This window comes from Myotis myotis, unplaced genomic scaffold (assembly GCF_014108235.1).
Source record: "Myotis myotis isolate mMyoMyo1 unplaced genomic scaffold, mMyoMyo1.p scaffold_m19_p_5, whole genome shotgun sequence".
Lineage (NCBI taxonomy): Eukaryota > Metazoa > Chordata > Mammalia > Chiroptera > Vespertilionidae > Myotis > Myotis myotis.
In genome coordinates this window covers 99,292,188-99,304,240 of record NW_023416357.1, presented here as the reverse complement: position 1 = coordinate 99,304,240, position 12,053 = coordinate 99,292,188, and the positions used below count along the sequence as shown (strand labels likewise).

Genomic DNA, 12,053 nt, shown 5'->3' with positions numbered 1-12,053 from the left:
GTTGGTCTCATATTTGGCCAGGTGACTACAGAAAGCTCCTGTCACTCAGCTCAGGCTCCCTCACCCTAAAGAAACCAGTCCAATGACCTTTAAGGCCATAGGGAAGCCCATCAAGAGCAAGTGCCCCAGTGACTCCCTCATGTGGTTTGCAAGCTCTTTAGTCCCTGAAGAGAGAAGAGTAGCATCCACTTTACTCTGCACCTCAAGGCAGGCAGATGAATGGAAATCTGAGTAGTGTACTCAGTGAGATGTACTGAGACCAAAAGATTTTCTGTCTAATTGTTAGTTTCCCAGAAGATTAAACTGATCACAGCATCCTATTCCCTCCAACTCTCTGGTTGGTCATGTTGGGAATGTGACTGTCCCATTAAATGCCTTCGCCATACTTGCAATCTATTACATCATGAACCAGGTTTACAAAGAGGCCACTGACTCTGGAATCTCTCCTTGGAGAGGCCTTAGCGTTGGGCACACATCCTCAGTGGTTTGGGCTATTTGAAGGATTACAAGATACCAATAAATTATTGCACTTTATTGTGAATATTTCCACCACCACTAGACAATAACCTAGTGAATTTTCCCAAGACTTGTAGCAAGCTGAGAATATACCGATTGCAAACATAATGATAATGTTTGGCCCTGTCCACAGCCTTAGATAAGGCTTCTTCAAGCGATACCTGAGATGGTATTCTGTTATGTGATATTTAAATATCACATCAACTTTGTTCTGACATGAATTATTGGTTGGTAGTTAAGAAAAACCAGACCATTTTACTTATGTCTCACAATTAGCATTGGTTTTGGTATTTTCTTCTTTAGATTTGCTTATTCAAATCTAATAAAATTTGTTGAGATAAAATTTACATGCCATACAATTTACCCATTTAAAGTGTACAATTCAATGATTTTTAGTGTATGCACAGAGCTGTGCAACTATTATCACAACCAGCTTAGAAGATTTCCGTCATCCCAAAAAGAAACCCTGTGGCCTTCTATAGTCACTCCCCATTTGTCCCCAAGTCCTCTCCACCTCTGGCCCTAGACAACCACCAATCTTATATTCTATCTCTATTGATTTTCCTGTTCTGGATATTTCATTTAAATGGAATCATACAATATGTGGTCCTTCGTATCTAACTGGGCATAATGTTTTCAAGGTTCATTTGAGTTGTAGCATGTATCAGTTCTTTGTTCCTTTTAATGTCTACACAATATTCCACTGTATGGATATACCATATTTTGTTTATCCATTCATCAGTTGATAGGCATTTGGGTTGTTTTCACTTTTTGCTTATTGTGAATAATGCTGCTGTGAGCATCGGTATATACATTTTTGTATGAATAGGATTGCTTTTTGTTGTTTTCTTTTTGATATGTACCAAGGGAACCAGGAAGTAGTTTTTTGGTGAATCTCCTGGTGATCTGTGCATAATAATCAAACACAGATTGCAAACATAATTATGGGTTCAGACTTCAGCCTTATACTTCTAGTCCCAAATCATTCCTCTCTAGCTCTGGTTTCTTATTAAAATGAGGGAGATAAGATCATCTATCTTTAGACAGACATGAACTAACTCATGTTAGGTTTTTAGCACAGTGCTGGATAATTAGCCTTGGTCAGAGGTGTTTGTCATTATTATTGGATAGTAGTGATGTGAGGCAGGGGTGATTGCATGGGATGTGGGATATGGGGGTGGGGAACATGTAGAAAACAGTGGGTTACCACTCACTGTGTATACACTTATGTTTTGTTGTTTTCCAGAACTGTCTCTCCCTAGTGGCTCTCTCCCAGATCCAATATGACTTTATTCATTTAAAAATCAACTCACCCCATTGATGTTGTAACCAGAGTCCGCATACACTAGGATTGGCAGGACCCGCTCATGCTTAGCAAAGTGGAAGCGTTCTGGAAATTCCTCCTTCTTATAGACATGGAGGTGTGGATGTGCATTCTTCAGTGCTTGGTAAAGGGCTTCCTCTTTCCCTGGTTTGGGCAGGAGCATCCCAAAGCCTCCATAGTCCACAATATCAAACTTGACTAAGTCCCTGTACTTGATGTAGTTGGTCAAGAGGATTTCAGTGACATTGGGCTTCTTTTTTACTGTAGTCATGCCGTGGTCTGATGTGATGATGACATTGAGGTGCTCAGTCAAACCGTGCCTCTCAATGGCTTCTACCAGGTACCCGATGGTTCTGTCGATTTGCTTAATTATTACCCTTCTGTTTTCCGTCTCGGGCCCGAATTTGTGTCCCACATTATCTGGCTCTCCATAGTACAGAGTCACAAAGTCAAAGTCTTCCTTAGTGAACCAGTTCATGACAATATCAATGTTCTCCCTCCACTCTGTCTCGTTGCTGTCTGGGTGAGTGTAAGACTCCACCAGGGACCTCTGGACAGCTTCACCTTTGTATTTAGCACCTCCCCCGGGATAGTGGAATGACGCAGTCTTCCTCCCCTGGAAGGACAAGAAGAAAATTCTATCAGGCCATTTCTCAGAACAAGCAAAGCCCACCTGATCAACATCCCTACCCTCGTCCAGACGTTTAGGAACCACATGGGCTTTGGAGTCAGATGAGGGTGGATTTCATTCTTGGCTTCACTAGGATCTCATTAAATCTAAAACTCCATTAGTTGAAAGACATGCCATTATTTTATGCACTGATAGGGAAAGCAATGCTGTCAATTAAAACACCACACTCCAGGGATTGGAAGATGTATTCTAACTTCATAGATGGCGAAAAAATAAAATAAAATTAAAAAATTCATTAGAATGGAGGAAAAATGGCTCTAAATTGGTGATAGTGAGTTGTTTAATCTCTTATGCTTCAATGTTTCTACATGTAAAATGCCAAAAAGTTGACAGAATTTTTGTGAGGTTTGAGCCAATTAATTTTAAGGTAAAATGTTGGACATCATCTTTTGGCACATAGTAGGCACTCTTTGCTTCCAGATATAACAAGCCACTACAGGTCTTCCCCAGTATGTGCAGTGGACAGTTAATATGTTTGCTTGCCCAGCACCCACTCCTCTGTCTACTGGTTCAGTCCACTCCTGACTTTCTCTGGAGACTTTCCTCTCTGCCCTTGCTTCATGCCAGGTTCAGGATGTGTTGGGTCCACATCTGGCTCCAGATGTGGGTTGAGGATCTAGCTTGGTTAGATGACACTGCATCCTCTGGTCACTGTAGTTGGTTCAGCCTTGGGCCCATGTCCAAGCTAATGAGATACAATCATGGGACTTCCTTTGGGGCTGTTGGAGAGGGGAGAATCTACCCTACTGGTTCCCATATCTAATGCTTATAAAATTTGGGGGTGTATGCAAGAAGGGGAGACTATCTTGTTCACTGTGCAGTTTGCTCAACCACTGGGCCTGACAACCTGCTCAGAGACAGAATAGGATGGTAGTTAAAAGTGTGTTCTGATGCTGGATTGCCTGGTGATAGTCTTTCCCACCACTTGGATGCATGTTACTCATGCTCTCCACCTCAGTTTCCACGTCTGCAAAATGGAGATGATTATTCTACTTCGTGGGTTAGTTGTGAGGGCTAAATGTATGTAGAGCACATTAGTAAGCTAATGAGCTTAGCTTTTATTTTTCCTGCAGAGGGACAGAGAGCATTGGGCAAGGTAGCATGATCAGGTAAAGAGGGGGCAACGATTATTCCCTCTAGTTTCTGTCTCCTGCAGGGTACTAAAGGTGAATCTGGAATGTGCCTGTAAATCACAGGGTTGGGGACTGCAGAGAGAAGGTGAGGTTGAGGACCTTTGTAGTGGCAGAAATGACTATAGGATAGGGCATTGAGTTCTTTACAACAGAGGAATAGGATGGGTCAGCTATGATGCCGGGAGCCGGTCCATCCTTGCTGTTTCAAGGGACCTGGCATATATGGCATACTGTTCTTAACATGTTTGCTCACCTTCTTGGCACTATGTGTTTTAACCAAGGTCACCTCTCTGAGAAAGGTTGTTTCCCCAGGTAGGGATTTTCCCCTGAAGTTAGGGAGGGAATAAAACCCCTTAACTAAGTGCCAGGCGGGTAATTAATCACTTTAACTACGAACAATCATGCTTAAAGTACATAATCTTTACTCCCTGGAATGGAGATAAGAAACGCCCTAACCTTTGGAATAGAGATTGATAGGATTGGAATCAACTGGTATAAATACAGATGTAACAAGACAACAGGACACAGAACCTACACACAGAACCTAGACACAGAACCTACACAGAACCTAGAGACAGAAGAACTTCGCTGGAGAGAACATGGCAAAAGATCCTGGACAGAAACTGGACACAGAACCTAAAGACAGAACCTAGCGAGAGAACATGGCAAAAGATCCTGGACAGAAACTGGACACAGAACCTAGAGACAGAACCTAGCGAGAGAACATGGCAAAAGATCCTGGATAGAAACTGGCTGAAGAACCTAGAGACAGAACCTGGCTACAGAAACTGGATAGAACATGGCAAGAGAATCTGACTAGAACCTGGTGACAGAACCTGGCTGGAGAACCTGGAGAACCTGGCTGGAGAACCTAGCAAGAGAACATGGACACAGAACCTGGCTGGAGATCCTAACCAGAACTTCGCTGGAGACCCAGACCAGAACTTGGCTGGAGATCCTGGCTAGAGATCCTAACTAGGCTGCTGATCAACTGAACGCTGTCTCCATGTCATTCCTTCTTCGCCGACACCGTCCACACCTTTGGGGACCCCTGGACCCTGCTGGGGTTGGACCCCAGCACTATGAAATGTGGCCGAGTCTTGCAAGGCCCCAGCGAGGCCTGGGGTTGCTGCTTGACACTGAGACTTGCCAGTGAGGCCTGGTTACCTTCACCCCTCTATGTGAGACCATAGGCAACTAGGTAGAGCAACAAATTATAGTGAACGGGAAAAGGATCATGGCCTCCCTACAATCTTTCATCGGAGGAGCCTATATGTTTCTTTTTTTTCTTGTCTCCAGAGAGTAAACCAGGGAAGGGTGTGTATGTGTCTGAAAGAGTTGAGCACAGGCCATGCTCCTCCTACTCCAGGCTGCTGGGACCACCACAGGGTCTATGGAGAGGATAGGGGGGCATCTGGGAAAGAGAGTTTTGACTTGGATTGGAGATGAAGGTTCTACCATGAACAGAACTGAATCTTCAGAAATGGGGCTGTTTTAACAAAACAGGTGACTACAAAGTCATGAAAATATTCTTTCTAAAAAATTGAATTGAGAGAGAGAAATACATCAATTTGTTGTTCTACTTATTTATGCATTCATTGGTTGGTTCTTGTATGTGTCCTCACTGGGCATTAAACCTGCTACCTTGGCATACCAGGATGATGCTCTAACCAGCTAAGCTACCTGACCAGGGCATGAAAACATTCTTAAGTGATCTGCTCCCCAGCAGAAAGATGGTTTTGGACAAAGCTTGGTAAAATAGTTAGGAAAAGAAAATAATGTTTTGTATGTTCACCAATGTATTATCAATGAGGTGGACACATCTCACTAAGTGGGTCAAAGCAGCTCCCCAACCAGGAACAGGCACATAGTAGATACTCAATAGATTTTTGGTTCAGTGAATTAATGGCCTTATTATTTGGGGAGCAAGTGCTTTCCTTCATCTCTGCTAAACTATTATCTTGAGGGCTGTTATATGACACTCCTTGTATCACTCATGATTTGGATGCTCTGAAAAACACTCTGAAGTTCATTGGCTTCAGTGGAACCAAGGGATGGTAATGGTGTGACTATGTTGATGATATGGAGAATAAATGGGAAAGAATTTTGGGGTAATGGCCTCTAGGTTGTGGCTATTTTTTCAACAAATGAGCAGAAAAGTACAACCAAGAGTAATGCCAAAACTTTCCATGTACATTTGAGAAGTAGGAAAGTAATTTGGAAGTTGAAGGGGTTGCTATTGGTGCCCCATCCAAATCCCCTTACTGGACCAATGTACCCACACCCACTACTGTGAGACTCTCAGCTGCCTCACTATCTAGAAAATTATCCTCATCCAAGTAGCCACGTCCTATCTCATCTGGGAAGGTATCTCCTTCACCCCTAGCTGCCTGTGGCCAGTGATTGGGAGGACAAAAGACAAGCTCCCTGGCCTCAGGGTGGGACAACATTGGGGTTCAGTTTGTGTTCCAGAGCTTCCCATCGGATCAGGCTGAAGCTGGTCTCCAGCTGGGACCACATCTCACTTAACTCTTTCCCCTGGCCCCTCAGTTTTTCTTACTCCCTTCTCTTGAAACCTCTCCCTCAATGCATTACCTGCACTGCATTCCTGCCTCAGGCTCTGCTTCTAGGAAACTTGACCTAAAGTTCTTAATACTAAATACTTTTCAAGGCTTCAGGAACTCTTCTTTTTTTTTTTTTTTAAATATATTTTTTATTGATTTTTTACAGAGAGGAAGGGAGAGAGACAGAGAGTTAGAAACATCGATGAGAGAGAAACATCGATCAGCTGCCTCCTGCACATCTCCTACTGGGGATATGCCCGCAACCCAGGCACATGCCCCTGACCGGAATCGAACCTGGGACCCTTCAGTCCGCAGGCTGACGCTCTATCCACTGAGCCAAACCGGTTTTGGCAGGAACTCTTCTATCTATAGCTATAGGTGAAATAATATCCTCTCTACCCTCCAGCATTCATTTTCTATTAGGCGATCCAGTTTTATTTTCTCTAAAGTGCTTTCCCCAATCTGAAATCATCTTACTTTGTTTACTTATTTTAAAAAATATATATTTTATTGATTTTTTACAGAGAGGAAGGGAGAGGGATAGAGAGTTAGAAGCATCGATGAGAGAGAAACATCGATCAGCTGCCTACTGCACACCCCCTACTGGGGATGTGCCGGCAACCAAGGTACATGCCCTTGACCAGAATCGAACCCGGGACCCTTCAGTCCGCAGGCCGAAGCTCTATCCACTGAGCCAAACCGGTTAGGGCTTGTTTACTTATTTATTATCTGTTTCTCTCCTCTAGAATGTGAGCTCAAGGAGACCAAGAACCATGTCTTTCTTATTGACCACACTTTCCCTGGGACCCAGAACAGGCCTGGCTCAGAGTAAGTGCTGTTGATTAAATGCATGTTGAATGAATGCATGAATTCTGATTAACTTATGGAATCATTACAGAAACTCTTTCTCTTTTGGGTTCTAGCATCTTATTTGTAACCTCCACAGGTAACACATTTTCTTTCTGATAATAGAATTTCTATGGTTGATTTAACTTGCAAATCCTCTAATATTTATTTATTGCATTTCTGATTGTCAGTCGACATAATTCTCAGTTTTTAGCGACGGTTCTTTGTTTAACTTACATATAAATTGACTTTGCTCTGAAGTATGGAATTGACTGGAAGGATGACACTTCTAACATTTTGTAGAATGTGGTTTGACCAGCTGTTTTATTATTTAGAATAATTGACATTGAAATTCCCAGGGACTTAGGCAGCCCTGCATATTCAGTTGAATTCCTGATGTTTGCATGTTAAATCTCAGGTATTCCCATCTTGAAATGGAATTATTTTCGTGTGCTGTATTTTCAACACACACCTTCTTTAAAGATATTCCAAGCTGTAGTCTTAGGAAACTGATTTTTCTCACTTGGTCCCATAGGAATTTTAGGAGTTTTTGCTGCTCTGTGAAATGAGCTCCAGAGAGAAATGTGTGTGAGTGTGCATGTACACACACACACACACACACACACACACACACACACACGACTCTGTTTATTTGGGACCCATGATAATCAGAAGTGCTATTTTCAACAAATACTTCTGAGAAATAATCTGAGCACTTAATTGGATGCAAAAGAGTTGGTATTTACTATTCTACCCTTTAATTAGCATAATCAGTGTTTCTAGTAGCAATAGCAATTGGAAAATCGCTAGTTTTATTAGGTTCATTATTCTCCCTTAGTGTAGTGTTGCATCGATGTCGCTATTACTTTTAAGTTGCTTTTTAAAAACAAGAGTTGGTATTTTCTACAGGGAAATCCTGACTGTTGGGTTTTGTACAGATTCACCAAACTCTTCAGAACCAATAATTAGGGGAAAAGTTTCAGTTTGGTTTTGCATTTTGTCTTGTCTCTTCCCTTAGGTGACATAATTAATGTTACAAGGCACACATTTTATGAAGGTGCCTGTGCTTTGGTGGGGAGTATGTGTGGCTTAGGGAAACGAGTTCCTTATTCATTTGAGGGAATGATCGAGTGGGAAGAGATGGACTCCATGTATTTAAAATTCAGAAGTCGAAATTGGTTCTGGGCATTTTCATTGCCTTTCTATGCTTAGGAGGAGCCACTGAACAGAAGGCAGCTCTACGTTCAAGATTCTGTTTTCTCCCTCCCACCCTTTTGGAGGAGAGATTGTTATTCTTAGAGCCTTTATGATGCATAATAAAGACACAGTTTGGGCCAATATTGGGATGCATTACCTTGCTATTCTTGGCAGATCCTGCTCACAGCTCTTCCAAGTTTGGAAGCTATTGTCTAGGACAGTGGTTCTCAACCTTCTGGCCCTTTAAATACAGTTCTTCATGTTGTGACCCAACCATAAAATTATTTTTGTTGCTACTTCATAACTGTAATGTTGGTACTGTTATGAATTGTAATGTAAATATCTGATATGCAGGATGGTCTTAGGCAACCCTTGTGAAAGGGTCGTTCGACTGCTAAAGGGGTCGCGACATAGCTGCCCTCCCACTCTCTCCCCAAACCCCTTCCTAGTGCTCGCCTACTGTGGTCTTGTTACAGACTCTTGGCACCATGCCAATCTCACTTAACCATGCTCTGCCGTCACACTGCTTAATATGCTCTATAGCTTTTCTGGAGAGAGGGGGAGCATATCCCTATGGTTTTCCTAGTTCTTACAGTCACGGCTGCCTGCCTTTCTCTGAGAATTAGGACTTGTGAATGAGGTGAAGTACCTTGGTCATTGATCAAGTTCAGTTATTGGGGGTGCTCATCAAAAATCCGAGGCTGTTCCGAATGGAGCCTCTCAGTCTGTACCCTGACCGTTAGTGAAGTCCTGCTGGAATGTAGGTGTGCTTGTGGGCTTGAATAATGGATGCAGAGGTGGTCAGGAATCCCATCTTTTAGGCATCATCCACCAAGGCATGTCCATTCTTGATGGATTAAGGCAGCTTTAGTGTCACTGAGGAGAACATTTTAGTCATATTAAAGGTTCATGTATCAATCTCCACAAAGTTCACCAGGAAGAGACTTGGGAGAAGGATGGATTTTCCCAGTGATGGATATGGGTTAGGCCCCCTTCCTCCAGCCCTGCCTGGCAATACAGATGTGCCCCTGAACGGTGTTTGGGGTCATCTGGAGTGCTGTTGCTGGGGTGCTGGCTTGGGGCCACAGGTTTGATCTGATGGCAGTGGCTTTTCTGTCAGGCCCTCAGGGCGCTGGCTGATGGCCCTGTCCCGTGGCAGGAGCTGCCAGTGGCAGAACGAGATATACCAATTGGACATTCACTTGCCAAACAAGTGGTGTGTTGTCAGTTGCCTGGCCCTGCACCAGATCCTCTTTTTGCATAACCGCTTATGAATTCAGCAGAGAGGAAGAACACTCTGATGATGAATTGAGCAGAAGGAAAGAAAATTCTGCAAATAAATGGCAATGAGACACGAACCGTGAATAAGAAAAATAACAGGAAAGGAGAATGCTACCAGAGGCCCCACGCCAGTGAACAAATACCATGGCAAGAGACTAGAGAGGCCCTGGGTTTTGAATAGTGAATTAAAGAAGACTGTCCAGACCTCCCTAGGGGCTAGGCAAATAGAAGATTTATTATGAAATCCATGGCTAAATGTTTTGGCCACAGAAGTAATATGTCATGGTTAAGTGTTAAGAGTTGCTGAACTCAGGGTTGAGTTTAAATTTCAGCCCTGCCTTTTACTGGCTTTGTGACTTTGAGAAGTTTGGCACTGCTCCGTGCCTCAATTTACTCAATTGTTAAATGGATATAACAACGCCTCAGAGTTGTTATACATTAATATATGTAAAGCACTTAAATCAGTGCCTGGCTCATAGTGTTGTGAGCATGATTTTCTTGGGAGGACAGAATTTATTTGTGTAATCTATTTCTTAAAGTTTAAAAATGTGACAGAAGAGGAAGGAATTAAGGCCCAACAGCTAGGGAAAAAATGAACCTGAAGTAGGATAGGATCATTGGCCACCCCCTGTGATTATTCTAGAGCAGCGGTTCTCAACCTGTGGGTCGCGACCCCTTTGGTGGTCGAATGACCCTTTCACAGGGGTCGCCTAAGACCATCCTGCATATCAGATATTTACATTATGATTCATAACAGTAGCAACATTACAGTTATGAAGTAGCAACGAAAATAATTTTATGTTTTGGTCACAACATGAGGAACTGTATTTAAAGGGCCAGAAGGTTGAGAACCACTGTTCTAGAGAATTGTCCAATATGGCAACCCCTAGCTACATGTATTTAGATTTAAATTGAAATTAATTAAACTTAAATACAATTAAAATTCAGTTCCTCAATCTCACTAGCCACATTTCAAGGGCTCAAAAACCACATATGCCTAGTGGCTTCCATATTGGACTGTGTGCAGTAGAACATGTCCGTTATCATGGAATGTTCCATTGGATAGTTCTGACCTAGAGCTGTAGTGACCAGCTGAGTTAGTGCTAAAATGATTTAGCTTCCAATCATAAGCACGACTGACAGTTTTTGAGCACTTAGATCTAAGTATCTTACAGGCATTATCTCGGTTAATCCCCCACAATGACCCTATGAAGCAGGGACTCTGACAATCTTTATTTTACCTATCGGCAACTCAAGCACAGAGAGGAAGTCATTGCTCAAGGTCATGCAGCTGGAGAGGGTGGAGGCAGCTGATATCCTGCTACAGGAGTCTGAGTCCACAAACCGCGTTCTGAGCTGCTGCATCACACCACCTTGCCACGTGACATGCTTAGTGTTGGCTTGCAGCACAGAGATGCAGCCCTGGTACCCAGGATAGATTTGGAGCAAAGGCTGGTGTCATGTGGAAGAAGAAAGAGGTCCTATTCTACAGTGACGACTGCCATCTCATTGACAAAATGCAAAGCTGGCAACAGGTTTTTGGGCTGGGAGTTGAACACACAGCTCTGATTTCTGCCCTTTCAAAGCAATAATGAATGGCCGTTGGAATCCTTTCAAGTGAATGTTCTCATAAGAGCTTTTCATCGTCTGAAGATGCATTACATGGTCAACTTCATTCCCAAGGGCCTTTATGCCTAAGTCCGAGGAAGTGTACAAACAGATATTTATTAAAGAGCTGCTGGGCCCAGACCCTGTGAAGAGCCCTGGAGGTACAATCATGATTAAGCCAGTCTATGCCCTGACTTGTTCATCCACAATAGCTAAAACTTACTGAGCATTTCCTCTGTGCCCACTCCCTTTCACACATATCTCATTTAATCCTGACCTCAAATCTATTAAAGAAGCACACCATCATGATCCCTAACTACACATTTAGGGAAACACATGCTTAGAGAGGCTAAGTCACTTGCCCAAGGTCACACAGCTTCTAATCTCCATCCCACAGGCCTTAGAATGAGAGGCAACGTCCCTGGAAGCCAGCCTAGGATTTCTGACTGTACCTGTCTCTGGGCTGTGATCCAGAGGGGGAGAATGCCATTGTCCCACCACTCAGTCTTGTTCTGTGTGGTCTTGAAGGAGTACTTCCATCCTGTCTCAGTGTTAAACATCATGTTGTGTATGACTCCATGATCTTCAATCCAGCGACCTTGGAGATAAAGGAGGGAAGGTATAAGTTCTATGAATGGATGCTGTTACGGGTATTAATGTGATCTTAAGACCACTTTCCCCAACACCCTGCTGGCTGGCCTACATCTTTTGGACTATGGCTCCAGGTGGCCACCCAGGGGCTTCAGACTTGTTTTTCTGGAAGTGCAAACATTGGTAGCCACAAAGGAAGGACTCATTACATCTCTCTCATGCCAGATTGGATCTGCTCTCAGGAACAGACCTCACAGCCCAGAGGGAAGCTGGCGTTGGCTGTGGAAGCTGATGAAGAAGGA

At 43.2% G+C, this 12,053-nt stretch overlaps 1 protein-coding gene across 1 annotated transcript in view; it reads right to left on the bottom strand.

Annotated features, from left to right (window-relative positions):
- The window catches only part of LOC118656077 (ectonucleotide pyrophosphatase/phosphodiesterase family member 7-like), a 38,552-nt gene that overhangs the window by 4,829 nt on the left and 21,670 nt on the right, over positions 1-12,053 (bottom strand). Inside the window, exons 2-3 of the mRNA XM_036308853.1 lie at positions 11,613-11,758; positions 1,830-2,456 (exon numbers count right to left, since the gene is read on the bottom strand). Coding sequence (XP_036164746.1) covers positions 1,830-2,456; positions 11,613-11,758 — 773 coding nt within the window. The remainder of the gene's footprint in view (positions 1-1,829; positions 2,457-11,612; positions 11,759-12,053) is intronic.